General features: G+C 35.2%; 2 protein-coding genes and 1 pseudogene across 5 annotated transcripts in view; all 3 read left to right on the plus strand.

The window, feature by feature from the left end:
* The first annotated feature begins 3900 nt into the window (after nt 1-3900).
* LOC112521735 (kinesin-like protein KIN-14J) lies at nt 3901-10295 on the plus strand. Its single transcript, XM_025130733.1, has 18 exons — nt 3901-4012; nt 4382-4434; nt 4523-4606; nt 4701-4778; nt 4859-4951; nt 5042-5071; nt 5339-5680; nt 5951-6032; nt 6131-6226; nt 6294-6473; nt 6581-6687; nt 6773-6951; nt 7640-7804; nt 7886-8139; nt 8225-8388; nt 8881-9422; nt 9511-9713; nt 10053-10295. The coding sequence occupies exons 1-18, from the start codon at nt 3901-3903 to the stop codon at nt 10103-10105; spliced, it is 2817 nt and encodes a 938-aa protein (XP_024986501.1). The 3' UTR covers nt 10106-10295.
* Nucleotides 10296-11870: 1575 nt separating this feature from the next.
* Nucleotides 11871-18619, plus strand: part of LOC112521418 (pentatricopeptide repeat-containing protein At1g73400, mitochondrial-like) — a 14996-nt gene continuing 8247 nt past the window's right edge. For 2 of the 4 annotated variants that reach the window (XM_025130267.1, XM_025130269.1), the window contains exon 1: nt 11893-12070. Coding sequence is in view for 2 of the 4 variants with exons in the window: in XM_025130271.1 (XP_024986039.1) it covers nt 13362-15179 (1818 nt within the window). In the remaining 2 variants the exon portion in view is untranslated. Of the gene's footprint in view, nt 12071-13273; nt 15199-15861; nt 16066-16155; nt 16193-18619 lie in introns of those variants that run through there. The other 2 variants (XM_025130271.1, XM_025130270.1) reach the window with 2 other exon arrangements.
* The window catches only part of LOC112522288, a 5135-nt pseudogene continuing 2705 nt past the window's right edge, over nt 16190-18619 (plus strand).

The following is an 18619-nucleotide window of genomic DNA, read 5'->3' on the forward strand; positions in this document are numbered from 1 at the left end:
GGTTTTAAGAATTTTAAGAGTTTAAGAGTTTTTAAGAGTTTTAGCCAAATGCATTATAATATAGTATAGATATAGATAAAATCAAACATTTTATAAAAGTTTCACCAGTTTGATTATAAAATCGACTATGATGCTTTTTATATAAGAGAAAAGAGTGATGATGTTTCTTACAATTTTCATTATTTTTTTATCAATAAAAGTTTTGAAAGAGGGTAAGTTGTTATGTTTTTGTATATGTACTTGGTTTGGGTTTAATATATAATTATATTGTTTTAAAACTTGTAGCAGTTTGTATGTTGTAATAGCATCTCCAACAATTATGTTAAAATATATTTTTTTTTGTGATTTTAGAGGTTTTTTTTTTTGCTCCAATCATAGACGGACCTAGAGGGGTGGTTAGGTGGCACGGGCCACCGTATTGTTCCTTCGTGGTAAGGTAAAAAAATTTATGTTCGTAAAAGATGCAACCGTTTTATTCTATAAGGTGCAATCGTTTTATATGATGCCACAATATAAAGAAATTCTTGGGTCCGTCCCTGCCTCCAATAGACAATAGTTATACTATATATTGTATGCTAAAATGGAGAAAATAACAAAGAATTATGAAAATCTTTAAATTTGGAGAAATCTCTCCAACTCAGTGTTTAAGAAAGATAAATGATGTTTTACGTTGTGGTATCAAATTCGAGGAGAAAATAAAATAAATGGATTAAAAAAAAGGAAAATAAATTTTTTATTTGTGCTTCCGAAAATGAAGGAAAGGAAAAAATAAAAATATTATATCTTTTAAAAAAATGTTATTTTACAAATATACCCTTTAAAATATGTCATTTATTGTGAAATATTTAGTAGTTTTGTAATTTTAATGATCTTTTTAAATAATTTAATTTTTTTTCCTTTCATTTCCCTCTTAAGAAAAATTCGAGAACATTATTTTTTTTTTTACTTTCCTCCCTTTTCGTTCCTTCGTAAAAAATGTTTCGAGAACACAAGGTTAATCTTTCTACAAATAAGATAGCATTTGGTTCGCATGATGTTTTTAGATGTAATGGAATATGTCAAATGAATTTGACTTTTAAAGAAATTGAAATAGAATGTTGTCAAGTTCAACCACCTATTTCATTATCAAAATTATAATGGAATATATTAAAAGAATTGAAATATGTCTGTTTGACTCAAATAATATACTCTTATAGTTGGAAAGAAATATTGGTAAATAACCAAAATACTTTTTATTTATTAATTTTTTTAAACTAAAAGTATTTTAATTAAATAATCATCATATAAAAACGATATAAAATGCACAACCTAAATATAACCACTTACCAACTTAACTTATGAAATCGATGAAAAATAAATGTGACATAGCTAGTTGTGTGAATAACTCTAGAATCTAATCGTTTTCAACACTCTATTGACCTTATAAAACTTCAATGAACTGCTCTTATCCGACATTTTGTCTTGAACTAACACATGCATTTGTTTGTTGAATTCGTAATCAATACCTGAATGTACGACTCCAATGCCAACATTAAACAAATAACACAGTTCATTGTTGTTTGCTTGCTTTGCACAATTTGTGAAGATTGAATTTTTATATCCATTGAGGTGCAAGTAGACCTAAACACCTTTCGCAATTCTTCACTCTTCACCAAATTAAATGTGGTTAAATTAACCTCGTTCCTCCTCTTAATCATCCATCAACAAACCCAACACGCCAATGTTGAGTAGAATAAACATTTTGCAAAAATCGAGCAGAAACCAGATAATCTACATAAGTCAAGAAGAATACCAAAGCATTATGATGTTTTCGAGCAAGAATCAAGTAGAAATGTAGCATGATAGAATCACATTGTTGTTTTTAGCATAAATCAAGTAGAAATCAAATCCACCTGCCCTATTCAAGCAAAATTTGAGTAAAAGTTGAATTTATTCTCTGTTTTCGAACAGAATCTGAAATCATATATAACTTTCGAGCCGAAAACAAGTAGAAATCTAATCCACTCGTTGTCCTAAAGCAGAAATCGAGTAGAGATCAAATTCATCTGCCATTTTCGAGCAAAAACCGTAATCATTTGTAGTTTTCGAGCATAAGTCGAGAAACATGTAAAAGAATCGAGCAAAAGATGAATATAAAATGGAGAAATTAAACATGTGGTGGGCTGGTGTTGCAATGGAGAAGACGAGAGAGCAAAGTTGAATAGTGAAATCAGAATATGAGAAATGAATGGTTAAATCATTGGAATTACGAAAACGTAACATTTTATTTCATCAAAATACCACTTATATACCATGAAATGTTTAAATCCTTAATTTGTGGAATTTGAAGATTCATTTCCTTAAAAGAGAATGAATCAAACAAGGAAATAAAATATGGTAAAAAAAATCCAAAACTTCAATTCCATCAAATTCATCCAAAATTTACGAATCAAACGTCACAAAACGCGAAAGAAAGATAAATAATATTTTATTAATATATTAATGATTTTAAATGACTTTATATTACCTAAAAATCATATGTTATTCAATCAATTTCCTTCAATTTAATCATAAAAAAAATTAAAATCAAATCCATTAATCGCTACAAAACAAATTTGTGTTTTATAACGCATTCGGATACCCGTTTTCAAAATCCTCCAAGTGGAAGATACAAATACAAGGCGGGAATGGAATGCAAACCTAGATGACGTCATTAGTTATACAAAATATATTTATTTATTTTGAAAAAGTAAAAGAAACAAATCCAAAAAAAAAGGCAGCGGCAGCAGCAGCAGCAGTCCTGTCCAGCACGGTCATCCCATCTTCTTTTTCAATCGTTTGCATCTAAAAAATCCCAAGAACCCAGTTTGAATCAGTGTATGCGTTTGGTAGATCCACCTTCTAATTCTTGAAATTGCAGCAAACTTACAACAAAAGCCCTTTCCCCTTCGTTTTATTTTAAACAAAACGTACTGTTTTCCGTTCAAGATTTTAGTCGAGAGATCTTCTTAAGGTATGCTATCTCTTCCATCTTGCGTGATTAATTTTTATTTGTTTATTTTTGGACCTGGGTGTAAGTAGATCTGTCACGAAATGCTGTAATTTGGATTTAAGTAAACAACCAGTTGAATTTAGAAATTGGGTTTGATGAGATATTTGGGAGATTTTTAATTTTGGGGGTTTATACGAACCCGAGCTGCGATTCTGCTAGCATTTGATAAATGCGTCAGGGTTTTAGTGGGGTTCTAATTCATTCGTAATTTTTGTATATAGAATAGTGTTTAACGTTTCTCAGCTGCTTTTACTCTGATAACAAGATGAAGAACCGAAGCTTTCTTTAGAAAATAGCTGGAAATTTTAGGATTTCAGAACTTTCTGATGATCTGACTTAATACCCTGTTATAAGTTGGCCAATGTGAGCAATGCGTTAGGTTTTTAGTGGGACTGACTGCAATCTTTGATTGTTTTAGATAGCAGTCGTTCAGTATGCTTAGATTATTAGCTGAAAATGCAACCTTCCTCTAGAAATTAGCTGGGTTCAAGGATTAGAGGTCAAGATTTATGGAATTCAAGAAGCTTATGATGACGTTCCCAAAATCTTGCTATGGATTTGTTGAAATTGAGCAATGTGCTAGGTTGTTAGAGGGGACTCCAGTAATTCTTGGCCTGTGTTTGCTGTACTTTGATCGTTAACTGGAAACCAAGCTTGTTTTCAAAGAACTACATGAAATTCTGAATTTGGGTCGATATTTATGAAGTTTAGAATTATTTAACAATGTAATCCACATCAAATTACGAGCGAAACACGATTCTTGATTGTTATTTTTCAGTGATTTCTACATTTATGGTTCTTTAAGTAGTAATCTACTTTCAGCACTATCAGGACACATTCAAGGAACCAAGTGTTTCAGCTAGTTTGTCATGAATTTGCACCCAGACAGGTTTGGAAGTGCAAATGGGCAATCAGATGGCTCAAACAACGTTAATGGTGGTGGTGTTAAATATAAAGAAAACAATATAGGTTTTACTGAAGGTAATATGAGTTCTTTGAAATTTTGAAACTGCATCTGTATCTGGATATTTTAGATTACAACAAAATTTTAGATTTCTGTTTACTTTCTAGTCTTTTCAGCAAGTTCCCATATGAACAGACTTTTGATTAAACATATTGAACATTTAAATATTTACTTAGAAAATATACATATCATTTATGTTACAATATAATACCCTTAATTGATGCCAGTTATCAGAAATGGATATCGCTGAAATCTAAATATTATTTCGATCATCAGATACAAATAATATGTTAATGAGACTAGATGAGCAGTTGTTTATCACATTTTATTCTGTAGTACTACTATTCATGTGGTTGTTTTAAATCCACCTTCTACTCTTTCAGTAGGCGATCGTCCTGCTGCTAAAGTGCCAGAAATGATGAACCTAAACAATTTAGAGGTTACTGCTGTTCTGTTTCCTTTTCTATAAATGTAGACACTGCTTAATTTTTTCTTTAGCTTGTTCCTGATGCAATCTTTATTTACAGAATGCATCTTCTCAGTCACTTTTTAATATTGTGCATAAGATTCTTGATGACAGCATTGAGAACAGGAAAGATGATGTACCAGATGTAAGGCAATTCTTGGCTTCTAACAACACTTGTGATTTCACAATTAATCATCAGATCATTAAATAATTCTGTAAATTCATTTTCTTTTGTGTAGAGAGTTGCCTGTCTATTGAAGAAGCTTGTTCAAATGATTGAGCAACGGATTTCGAAACAAGCAGAGGACTTCAAGAAGGTAAAACTTGAAGCTATTCTTGTGTGTAGAAATTCCACTCTTAACACTTATAAATGACGGTTTCTTTTCTGTACCTTTAGCAAAACAATCTATATAAGACTCGAGAAGAGAGGTATCAATTGAGAATTAGAGTGCTTGAAACTCTTGCAACCGGGGCTGCAGAAGAAAATGAGGTAGCTTGAGTTTGATAGTTGTCTTGGAGGTGGCATACTTGTTTTACCTATTATTTATTTTAACTAAAAAAAGTTTGTTATTTCTGCTAGGTCATTATGAATCAACTCCAGCATATAAAGGTGCCTTTTTCTATCCTTGCATCATGTTCTTAATCACAAAGAATGATAACTTATTAATGTTTTTGTAGTTAAAATCCTAAGGATTTCAGAAAGATACATAACATATGATTCAGATAGACAGTATGCACAAACTTGTTTTTGTGTTGGTCTTCTTCTCTCTAAAGCTTTCAAAGATTACAATTTAGAATGTAAAAATGTTATCGATGTCGAGTTGGATTAAAAACCTTTATGTCCACAGGGTAGAAGCTAATAGTGGTTTATTTGCAGGCTGAGAAGATTAACATAGAGGAGAAGAAAAGGGTTGAAGATGTAGAATTAGTTAGGCTAAGGAAAGAGAATGATGACGCTAATTTAGAAATATCAGAATTAAAGCAGGAATTAGACGTCACACGGGATACATATGAGAAGCGTTGTCTACAGCTTGAAACCGATGCTATGGAAATTAAATCTGAGCTAGAGAAGAAGATGCTGGATCTCGAGAATCTTCTCACTGGTTCAAGGAAGAAGGTGAAAGAACTTGAAAAGTTTACGGAATCTAAGTTTCTAAGATGGAAGAAGAAAGAACGCGTCTACAAGAATTTTATGGATTTTCAATATGGATCTCTACAGGTTCGTATAAACTATTATGCATTTATCTTTAAAAGGTGTCAAATGTATCTAGGAGATATTATGAGCTTCTAGAGCTTAATCGGCTAAGCTGGGATTAAGTGAACATGCGAATGGTTCATTTAAATGTATAAAATTTAATTGATACTATATTATTATTGTATACTAACGTCCCTTTTATAGTTTCATTTACATAAATATTATATTATTATTAGTTAGGCTAAGATGGTATTTTAGAACATTGTGCTTAACATGGAATTGTGGAACTGGCAGGGATTGAGGACGGGTTCTGAGTCCATTAAGCAAGAAATTCTGAAGACACAGCAGATTTACTCAGAAGAAATCAATCAATTTGGTAGATTTTCGGCCTTTTCATCTATCTTGTTCATGAATTAAACTTCGTTTGTTTTGCCTCTGTTTCCTTGTTGACTTTAGTTATATTACTTTGAACAGGAACGAAGATTCAGGGCCTTGTAGATGCTGCGCAAAATTACCACGCAGTCCTAACAGAAAACCGGAAGCTGTACAATGAAGTCCAAGATCTGAAAGGTATTATATAATGCTTAGAGATTTTATGAGTACCGTTGCTAAACGATATTTTCTTGTTTGAAAACAGGGAATATTAGAGTTTATTGTCGTATAAGGCCGTTCCTTAAGGGTCAAAGCCAAAAGCAGACAACTATAGAGTATATTGGTGAGAATGGGGAGTTGGTTGTTACAAATCCCTCAAAACAAGTAAAAGAAAGCCACCGACTCTTCAAATTCAATAAAGTCTTTAGCCCTGCAGCAACACAAGGTCTTTCTCCTACCATCACTTTAAAAGGATCTCGACCATTTTGTATTATTATGTACGGATGTGTGTAAAATTCATATGATTATTTTGATAAAATTATGTGTTTTCAGAGGAAGTCTTTCTTGATACTCAACCACTCATCCGATCGGTGCTTGATGGCTATAACGTGTGCATATTTGCATATGGTCAAACAGGCTCCGGGAAGACATATACTATGGTAAATGTTGTAGGTCAAGAAGTACGTTAATATACGAAGAATATTTGATCTACGATTTTTGACTTATTTTGTGCCTTTCTTTTAGACGGGGCCTAACATATCATCTCCTGAGGACTGGGGGGTCAACTACCGAGCCCTAAATGATCTGTTTCATCTCTCCCAATCTAGGAGAAGCTCATTTGAATATGAAATTGGTGTGCAAATGGTCGAGATATATAATGAGCAAGTTCGTGATTTGTTATCGAGCGATAGTACTCAAAAAAGATATCCTTCCCCTTTAGCTTCCTTGTTTGATTTTATTCATTTCTTATATATAGAGAGGGGGGGGGGGAGGGTCAGACAACATCAATATCCAAATAAGAGAACACGAAAACGACCAAATGACGTGCAAAATCACATGTGATTTTACACTAACAGTTAACACAGTCGTGTGCAAGCGACGTAGCCTGTGACCTTGGGTCGCAACTTAAGTCGTGTGAATCACATGTGATTCGACCGTTTTCTTGTTCTCTTATTTGGTTACAGTTCTCATACGAACCTATCTCTCTCTCTCTCTATATATATATATATATATACACACACACATATATATATATAGGGGAAGGTTCAGTCGCAAATCCGTTGTGAACCAGGGAACAAAGGAGAGCGCACCACGTGTCCCAGACATTTACGGGACATTCATCCGGAATGGTGCACCATTATCATTCGTCCTGAATGGTGTAAAAAATTCATGTTCATTATTCATGATGAATGAGAACAAAAGGGACACGTGTCAGGCTCTCCTTTGTCCCCTGCTCACAATGGAAAACAGGTATGCAACTGAATTATTCTATATATTTGTGCATTATTATATATCTTAGAAGACCATATGGTCTTCTAATATATAAATAGATGAAAATACATATAGTGCAGTATATTTTCGTTGTGCAGATGTATACCTTGACTTTCACACACTTGGGATATGGAATTCTACCCAACCAAATGGGTTAGCTGTCCCTGATGCTAGCATGCACCCTGTTACATCAACTGCAGATGTCCTGGAGTTGATGCATGTCGGGTTAATGAATCGGGCCGTAGGTGCCACCGCCTTGAACGAAAGGAGCAGCCGGTCTCACAGGTTTGGTTGTCATGATATTTTGTCTATATTCATTTTTCTTTAATGGGTATGACATTAATTAAAATCTTTATATGATTTCAGTGTCTTAACTGTTCATGTTCGCGGAACGGATTTGGAGACGAATGGCGTACTGCGTGGTAACTTGCATTTGGTTGATCTTGCTGGAAGTGAAAGAGTGGATCGATCTGAAGCAACCGGGGAAAGATTACGAGAAGCTCAACATATCAACAAATCTTTATCTGCTCTTGGGGATGTTATTTATGCCCTCGCACAAAAGAGTCAACACGTGCCATATAGAAACAGTAAACTAACTCAAGTTCTTCAAAGCTCTTTAGGTACTCAAAACGTTCGATTTATATTTGTTGGTGGCTAAAATTGGTTGATTATATCAGTCCTTATCTTGTCTGCGACATATTATAGGGGGTCAAGCAAAGACTCTTATGTTCGTACAGCTCAACCCTGATGTGGAATCTTTCTCGGAAACTATAAGTACGCTGAAGTTTGCTGAAAGGGTGTCTGGTGTCGAGTTAGGTGCAGCACGTAGCAACAAGGAGGGAAGGGGTGTTCGAGAACTTATGGAACAGGTAAACTTATGAGGTTTTATTGGTTTTTTATCTTCCATTGCTTTACATGATGTTTCTTTCTGAACTTCCTTTGAAAAATATAACGTAAAGTATAGGCTATGTTTGGCAAACTAGCTGATAAGGTAGCTCTTATCTGAAAAGCTAGCCGTTGACTAATAAGCTAGTTGTTAGCTGATAAACATAAACTAGTCGTGTTTGGTAGAAACTAACCCGCTAAGTCCAGTCAAAATGTAAAATGACATAAAAGGACCTGCTGAAAAATTAATTGGAAACTTATAAGGGCATAATTGGACATAAGGGGAAAAAAAGCCCCTAGAGCTTGTTGGAATGCTACTTGAAGTAGCGTTCAAAAAGCTAGCTTATTGCTAACCAAGCAAGGCTTTTTCAAAAAGCTCAAAAAATAAGTAGCTTATGTTGCCGAACATTGCCTAAATATTGTCCTTGGCATGTTTTTGCTTCTAATTCTTCACCTTTGTTGGGGTGATAATGTAGGTGACTTGTCTAAAAGATGCTTTGACCAAAAAGGATGAGGAGATAGCACTATTACAGGTCCGAAAAACAAATTCTAGTGGTGAGAAGGGCTCACCAAGGTTTGGGTCTTCCTCTCCAAGAAGGCATTCAATTGGGGGATTACAGATACAGCCTAACGGAACTCCTCCTTATGTTAAAAGTTTAGGATTTCGTTCAAAAGCAGTTTCTGGTATTGACAATTGTTCAGAGTTCAGCGATAAGCAATCTGAATCTAGTTCTCAGCGGTCGACTGATGAGTTTAGACACCATAAAGAAGTAGTAGATGGTGGTCTAGGTTTGTCTGAAGATGGCGAATCTAGATTTGGTATCGTAAATGCCATTCAAGATCTTAATGATGATATCGAGCTTGTGGGATTAGGGGATGCAGATTCTGATGAGAGGTTAAGCGATATATCTGATGGCGTTCTTTCGATGGGAACAGAGACCGATGGTTCACTGAGTAGCATTGTTGAGTTCACTTTTTTCCCCGAGACTGCAAAAGCACCTGTTGACCACCAGGAGAAGTGAGCCTCTTCTATATAGTTCTGGGGATTCTTATTGCTAATTTTGGTGAACTTAAAAAGAAACTTGATTGTGGTGTTATAATTTCAGGCCGAATGTACCAGCTAAACTTCCAAGACCCCCACAAAAGATGGCATCTTCTTCACGAAAACCGGTGCGGCCAGCTTCATCCTCACAACGGCAGGGCCTAGCCACACCTTCTTCACAACGGCAGGGGCTAACCGCACCTTCTTCACAACGGCAGGGGSTAACAGCACCTTCTCGACCTTCATTAACCAAGGGTGTTTCATCAAGTATGTCACCTTGCTATTGTGTTGTGTTACATCTTCATTCAGTTAATAGGTCAAAAGAGAGCAAAATCATCCTGTCTGCATCTTCCCATACTACCCTTGTTTGCCACTATTATTCATCACTATTGCATTTCCATCAAGGGGTATATTCGTAAAACCACTACTGGAAATCGTTAGTTTTCAATTATGCAGCCACTATTTTTGAGAGCAGCATCCAAAGCATAGAGAAAGCAGTATCTTCATTGCTCTTCCTTTTCTCATATGAAGAGTGATCAACAAAATATGCACTTTTGACTTTTCTCATATGTAAATTGACTCATTTGCCCTTTTGTGTTTCTACAGGTTCTAGTGCTAAAAAGTCAAGTTCTGCACTTAAATCCGGTGGAAGACGATGAACATGAATCTTAATTGACACTACGACTGTAACGTAAGATAGGTTAGCATCCCTCTCATTCATATGGAAAAACACTTGTGTGCTTGTCAACTTATCTGGAAATATATTTAGATTGGAGTCAACTTTCTTGATTGACTCCTGAAAATTCGGAATGCTTATGATTTCATTTTTCAATCTATCATTTGATACTTATTTTGTAGCTCTCTTTCGGTCTTTATTTATAGCTTCACTTTGAACTTTGTGTCAACTCATTTGACTTCTGCTTATATTTATCAACTTCTGTATGTGTTGATAGTCCATGAATAACGGACATTTTAACTGATTTTAGGGGTCGTTTACCAAACGCTTACTCGGGTAAGCGCTTACCAAGTCACATTAACTTACCGGGATGAATATGGTAAGGACCAAGAATAATACGTGGTAAAAGCAAGGCAAGAACCAAGAGTCTTACCCGGTAAGTGTGGACGATGACTCTTACCATGGTTGGCGTTTACCGGGTAAATTGTTGCATACGATGCTGTTTTTTTGACTAAAATTTTACCCCGTAAGTAAGTGATAATATTGAGTTTTACTGGCATTTGAGTTGAGAGCAATTGTAGGAATTTGTTTTATAAAAAACTAAAAACCGAAACAACTTATTTTGTGTATTTCAAGAACGACAAATTGGTAAACAACAAAAAAATATTAAAATTGGAAAAATAAATAAATAACAATAACAATAAAAACAGACAAAATTTAATAACTTTACGCTTTCAATTTCAAATTCTAATTATTTGACCAATCCTCGAATAATTGATATCTTAACTGATCTTTGTCTAAAAAATTATATATCATACAAACTATTCGAGGATGACTAATCCCTACCCTTTCTATGTTTAACCGATCAAAAAGTAACCGGTTCCCATTTGAACCCAATCGCCCTTTGCCATTACATTAAAATTATCAACCACAAGGGTGGTGTCTAAGCGGTTTGAGCTTGGGCTCCAAAGGTCAAAAATGCCAGGAGGTCCCAAGTTCAAATCAAAGAAGAAACAAAAATCCTCTTTTGGCCACATAGATTCAAATGCGGTTGTTTCGGGCTACCCGCAAAGCAAGTGGTCGCTTCCTAGGATTAGTCGACTCGCATAGCGAGGTTGAATATCTAGGTTAATTAAAAAAAAAAACTCTAATAAAAGAAAAAAAAAGTACAATTTTAAAATAACTAAGGTATTGTTCATCAAACTTGCAGGAAAATGCATCGTTAAATAGAGGGATGTTTAAATTAAAACAATAATTAAATAAGGAAACTCAAAAATGGCAAAATTAATGTATAAAATCACATGTGTTTTGATTGTTTTTTTTATTCGGCTACTCTTTTAATGAATATAGTAACATATTATATTTTTAAATGAGTAAATAATTAGTAAAAATATATTTTTAGTGAATTACATTTTTCGTTTTTATGGTTTGTTAAAATTTGCAATTTTCATTCCTGTGGTTTAGGAATTATTGTTTTCATCGGTTTATAATTTATTGTTATTTTCGTCATGAAACTAATTCTTACATTTTAAGTACAAGAAACCAATATATTAAATACTTTTAAACTATAAGAACGAAACAACAATAAATTATAAGGACAAAAATAAAAATGATTTACAAATTATAGAGACAAAACTGTAATATTTAAACCACATGGATGAAAATCATAATTTTTAACAAACCATATGGACCAAAAATGTAAGTTACTCTATATCCCTTTTTACAAAAATGTGCACAAACGCAATTTCGTGGATGGAGGGAGGAAAGGATGATTCCCATGTGCTCTAGATACGTTACGCTCTAGATTTCAACACATAACCTTTCCAATATAACCCTCCACTAAACCCTCATCTCCTATGAAATCATCTGCTGCTTCTTTCCAAGAAATGAATCCGACAACATTAAACCCTATGCTCCATTCTGTATCGCAATCTATTAATCCATCGAGGTTCGTACTTCTTTCCTGCTCTTGTTCAAAATTGTAATGTATACGTGTGGGAGTCTTGCTCAAATCTAGTAGACATAGGGCATAAGATCTGGATATCATGCGAATAGGAAACCATTGATATGAAGATGGATGCGTTTTCTGTGATTTTGTTTGTTGCTGAACAAATGAGAACCATTTGATTCGTTGAAATTTATGTTGAAAGTACTTGAGATTAGGTGTATCTTTTAACTTGATGTGGTTCTGTGCACACACACACGTATATGTGTGTGTGTGTGATTTCTACCCTAGTACGCAACTTTAGTTCTGAAGGCTAGTAGTCTGCACAAATCGAACCATATGTAGATCGCGGCTTGATCATTTGAGAACTCCAAAATTTGTGACATTGTGAGAACATCAAGAAATTTTGTGACATCATGAGAACATCAACCTTAAGGCTTCACATATTCTTATTATTGTATTAATTAACATATATTTGTTTCACAACTTGTTTGTTTCATATGTCTTCTTTTTTACCGTTAAGTTTTTGTTTCACAAACCCAGTTTTTGTTTCACAAACCCGTGAGCAGGTTCTCAAAGATTTTATATGGTTCTCAAAAGAAGGTTCGTATTTCAATATTATTGGTTGAAATTCTAATAAAAAAAATTGATATGATAAATCAGAACCTTACTGTATGTATGGTGTTATTTTTATGTCATTTTGAACAACAATTAGTCTCCAGGCCTGTTCATTTTAACAGGTTGATATCAAACAACATTTAGGGCAATCTTGATCATTTTGACAGTTTTATCTTGTCCTGTCCATCTTACTGAGCCATATACCAAACTTAGGAGAGACAATTATTCCTATCTAGTTCTGCCTTTCCCTTTCGGTTTATGCACCAAACATTACTTATTTGACATTGTTTATTTACAATCATCCATCTTGAAGAGTTAAACGTTTATCTTAAATATAGTTACAAAAACAATAATTAATTTGTAACGGAAAGTTATAACTCAAACTTGTTTGTATTTGCTCTGGTATTGAGAACTAGTTTACAAGTTTTAGGTATTTGAAGCAATGAATGGTAAAATTAGATTATCTCATTTGGAATCAGAGTCCAGAAAAGTGATATGTATGCATACAGTAAAACGGTTGTTGATTTAAAATCAAAACATATGATACATACTTGCTATTAATTCGATCTCTTTGTTTGTATTTGGCAGACTCAGAAGTCAAAGATGTCGAAACAACACTCGCGTTGCGTATTGAAGACCAATTATCGATTAATCGATCCGCCTTCGTTTCGTTCAAATGTCACCGGTTAATATAAATCTCTTTTGCCAAATCCGTTGCCATAAACTCTTATCCTACGCTTCGAGATTTCATTATCATAAACTCTCCCAAACTGTAAGTTCATTAATACCTCTGTATCGTAGCTATTTCAATTCACCTATGTTGAAATTTAGTCCTGTTTCACTTCCCACTTCATTCCCTCAAATGGTTGATCGTAAATTTGCATTGATTCACTCTTATAGTTTCAAAAGTGATTGTGATGCATTTGATCAAACGCCTGGTGGGCATGTTTCAGTTTTGAGTGGTGATGATGAATTGTATGAAAAAGATGGTGACTATAGTTCTGATAATAACTCGTTRGATGAAAAAACTARTGCCCGTGTTCCCRTTTCCAGTGTTGCTGAGAACTTGTACRATATTATTATARATTGTAAGCCTAAYAACCCAGAAAATRGTGACATGGAGAGATCTCTTAACGAAACTGGTGTTCAATTGACAACACTGTTGGTGATGGAGGTTTTAGGTAGCCTTAGGTTTCAGGAGAAGTTAGCTTTTAGGTTTTTCACATGGGCTGGGAACCATGAAAAGTATAATCATGAACCTCATGCATAYAATGAGATGATTGACATACTTTCAAATACAAAATATAAGGCAAAGCAATATCGTATCGTTTGCGATCTTTTGGATTACATGAAGAGAAATGACAAAGTTAGTGTGTCTACTSAAGCATTGTTGAAGATTTTGAGACAATATGCAGATAARCATTTGTCTCATCTTCATAAGTTTGCAAAGAAGAAGAAGGTTAAACTCAAAAAGATGCAGCCTGAGATCGATGCACTTAATGTGTTATTAGATGCTTTTTGCAAGTCTTGTTTGGTTGAAGATGCTGAAGCTATGTTTATGAAGCTAAAGAACAAAGTCAAGCCCAATGCCAGCACCTATAATATTTTGTTTTTCGGGTGGTGTAGGGTGAGAAATCCCACCAGGGGTATGCAAATACTTGATGAAATGATCGAAATGGGCCATACCCCAGAAAATTTCACGTATAATACGGCTATAGATACATTTTGTAAATCTGGGATGTTCTCAGAAGCTGCTGAGCTTTTGGAGTTCATGAGAGCAAAGGGTACACTCATGTCTGCTCCCACTGCTAAAACATATTCCATCATGATTGTTGCATTTGCACGTAGCAATAGAATGAACGAATGTTTTAAACTTGTGGACGATATGGTTTCTAGTGGTTGCCTYCCTGATGTTTCAACCTATAGAGAAATGATTGAAGGGATGTGYTTGGCTGGGAAAATTGAAGCTGCTTATAGATTCTTGGAAGATATGGGGAACAAAGGTTACCCTCCTGATATCGTCACATATAACTGTTTTCTCAAGGTTCTTTGTGATCATAAAGATARCCAAGAAGCAGTTAAACTGTACATGAAAATGATTGAGGTTGGTTGTGTGCCGAGTGTTCAAACTTATAACATGCTACTAATGATGTTCTTTAAGATGGATGATCCAAATGGGGCGTTTGAGATTTGGCATGAGATGGATTCCAGGAGATGTATTCGTGATACTGATTCTTATTGTGTAATGGTTGAAGGGCTTTTTGGGTGTGAAAGAACAGAGGATGCTTGTGCTCTTTTAGAAGAAATCTTGAATAAAGGTATGAAATTGCCTTATCAAAAATTYGATTMTTTCTTGATGCAACTCTCAAGCRTAGGTGATCTTCGTGCTATTCATAGACTGTCTGAACACATGAGGAAATTYTACAATCCTGTTATGGCTCGTAGATTTGCGTTAAACCAGAAAAGGAAGAGTGTTAGTTTAAGGGGGAAGTGATCAGCTCCTTGTTCAAGAGGTAACATTTCTCGCTTTACAGTGTTCTGTTTCGCGTAGATTTTAAGGCATTCTGACAAGATTTTTGCGCTAAAAAGTTGGAAGACTGTTTTCTTGTTGAGTTGATATCTGGACCTGCATAATTTATACAAACTAGTTGTCCAAATGTCTTTGCTGTTTGTAGCTTATTTGAAAATGAAGAATTCTTGAAATCAAATGGTATAAATTTATACACATTGCATCATCCTATGATATCATGTACTAGTTTTTTTACCACTAGCTATTAACTGCACCCGAATTTTACACTCATTTGTATTACAAACGAAGGATCGTGTGGGAATGAGAGTTTAGGTGAGAAGCATAAGAAGGAATCTGTCCCCTTGATCACCTTTAATCTCAAACCCATCCATGAATTGCGCTTGATACGGAGATTGATCTGGTGTATCTCGGTGCATCTCATCCTAACGTGCATTAAAGGGTGGAGTTCCTTTCTTATTACATAGGTACACTTCTATAATACAATAAAATTGTTATTGAATTATAGATGCTACTATTCAAGCTAAATTAACATTCCATTGTTTAATTCAACACTATATGCGTGAAATAATAACGCGATACATAATTATTTTGTAATTACCGAAAAAACATCAGCTCAACTTGTATGGATAATCATCTGAATTTGCAGGTTTAAATTTTGAAAAGCCTTAAAGAGTAGTCCTGAACGAGGTAAACAAGAGAATCAAAACACTAGGAAGGAAAACGACCATTAGTCTCCATCTTCCGGGTTCCCATTGAACTTGGTGGAAAGGTGAAAGATGAAGCATATTTTTGTTTGTACAAAAAAAAAGAGTAACCGAATATCAGATGCTCCTTGTTCATCTACAATTTATGAGATCCCTTTATATGTTAATGTAGTAGTTTTTTTTTAATCATTAGCACTATTAACTGCACCCAAATTTTACACTCATTTGTATTATAGGCGAAGGATCGTGTGAGAAGGAGATATAAGGTGAGAAGCATAAGAAGGAATCTGGACCCTTGATCACCTTTAATCTCAAACCCATCCATGAATCGTGCTTGATATGGGGACTGATCTGGTGTACCTGGGTGCATCTCATCCTAACGGGCATCCAAGGGTGGAGATCCTTTCTTACACTTCTCACCGGAACCCAACCCTTGTATTACACAGGTACACTTCTATAATACAATAAAATTGTTAATGAATTATAGATGCTACTATTCAAGCTAAATTAACATTCCAATGTTTAATACAACTAAAACTATATGCGCGAAGTAATAACGCGATATATAATTATTTTGTAATTACCAAAAAAGACATCAGCTCAACTTGTATATATAATCATCTGAATTTGCAGGTTTAAATTGTGAAAAGCCTTAAAGAGTAGTCCTGAACGAGGGAAACAAGAGAATCAAAACACTTGGGATATGGATTCTACCCAACCAAATGGGTTAGCTGTCCCTGATGCTAGCATGCACCCTGTTACATCAACTGCAGATGTCCTGGAGATGTCCTGGAGTTGATGCATGTCGGGTTAATGAATCGGGTCGTAGGTGCCACCGCCTTGAACGAAAGGAGCAGCCAGTCTGACAGGTTTGGTTGTCATGATATTCTGTCTATATTCATTTTCCTTTAATGGGTATGACATTAATTAAAATCTTTATATGATTTCAGTGTCTTAACCTTTCATGTTTTTGGAACGGATTTGGAGACGAATGGTGTACTGCATGGTAACTTGGATTTGGTTGATCTTGCTGGAAGTGAAAGAGTAGATCGATCTGAAGCAACTGGTGAAAGATTACGGAAAGCTCAACATATCAACAAGTCTTTATCTGCTCTTGGGGATGTTTTTATGCCCTCGCAAAAAAGAGTCAACACGTTACTCAAGTTCTTCAAAACTCTTTAGGTACTCAAAACGTTCGATTCATATTTGTTGGTGGCAAAAATTGGTCGATTATATCAGTCCTTATCTTCTCTGCGACATATTATAGGGGGTCAAGCAAAGACTCTTGTGTTCGTACAGCTCAACCCTGTTGCGGAATCTTTCTCAGAAACTATAAGTACGCTGAAGTTTGCTGAAAGGGTGTCTGATGTCGAGTTAGGTGCAGCACGTAGCAACAAGGAGGGAAGGGGTGTTCGAGAACTTGTGGAACAGGTAAACTTATGAGGTTTTATTGGTTTTTTTTATCTTCCATTGCATTACATGACATTTCTTTCTGAACTTCCTTTGAAAAATAGAGCGTAAAGTATAAGCTATGTTTGGCAAACTAGCTGATAAGCTAGCTGTTATCTGAAAAGCTAGCCGTTGACTAATAAGCTAGTTGTTAGCTGATAAACATAAACTAGTCGCGTTTGGTAAAAACTAACCGCTAAGCTAGGTGACAATGTAAAATGACATAAAAGGACATGCTGAAAAATTAATAGGAAACTTATAAAGGCATAATTGGAAATAAGTGGAAAAAAATCCCCTAGAGCTTGTTGAAAAGCTACTTGAAGTAGCGTTTCAGAAAGCTAGCTTATTGCTAACCAAGCGAGGGTTTTTCAAAAAGCTCAAACAATAAGTAGCTTATGTTGCCGAACATCCCCTAAATATTGTTCTTGGCATGTTTTTTCTTCTAATTCTTCACCTTTGTTGGGATGATAATGTAGGTGACTTGTCTAAAAGATGCTTTGACCAAAAAGGATGAGGAGATAGCACTGTTACGGATCCGAAAAACAAATTCTAGTGGTGAGAAGGGGTCACCAAGGTATGGGTCTTCCTCTTCAAGAGGGCATTCAATTGGGGGATTACAGCCTAACGGAACTCCTCCTTATGATAAAAGTTTAGGATTTCGTTCAAAAGCAGTTTCTGGTATCGACAATTGTTCCGAGTTCAGCGATAAGCAATCTGAATCTAGTCCTCAGCGGTCGACTGATGAGTTTAGACACCATAAAGTAGTAGATGATGGTCTAGGTTTGTCTGAAGATGGCGAATCTAGATTTGGTGTCATTAATGCCATTCAAGATCCTAATGACGATATCGAGCTTGTGGGATTAGGGAATGCAGGTTCTGATGAGAGGTTAAGCGATATATCTGATACCATTCTTTCGATGGGAACAGAGACTGATGGTTCATTGAGTAGCATTGTTGAGTTCACTTTTTTCCAAGAGCCTGCAAAAGCACCTGTTGACCACCAGGAGAAGTGAGCCTCTTCTAAAAAGTTCTGGGGATTCTTATTGCTAGTTTTGATGAACTTAAAAAGAAACTTGATTGTGGTGKTATAATTTCAGGCCGAATGTACCAGCTGAACTTCCAAGACCCCCACAAAAGACGGTATCTTCTTCACGAAAACCGGTGCAGCCAGCTTCATCCTCACAACGGCAGGGCCTAGCCACACCTTCACAACGGCAGGGGCTAACCGCACCTTCTTCACAACAGCAGGGG

Source organism: Cynara cardunculus (assembly GCF_001531365.2).
Source record: "Cynara cardunculus var. scolymus isolate 2C chromosome LG 11, CcrdV1, whole genome shotgun sequence".
Classification (NCBI taxonomy): domain Eukaryota; kingdom Viridiplantae; phylum Streptophyta; class Magnoliopsida; order Asterales; family Asteraceae; genus Cynara; species Cynara cardunculus.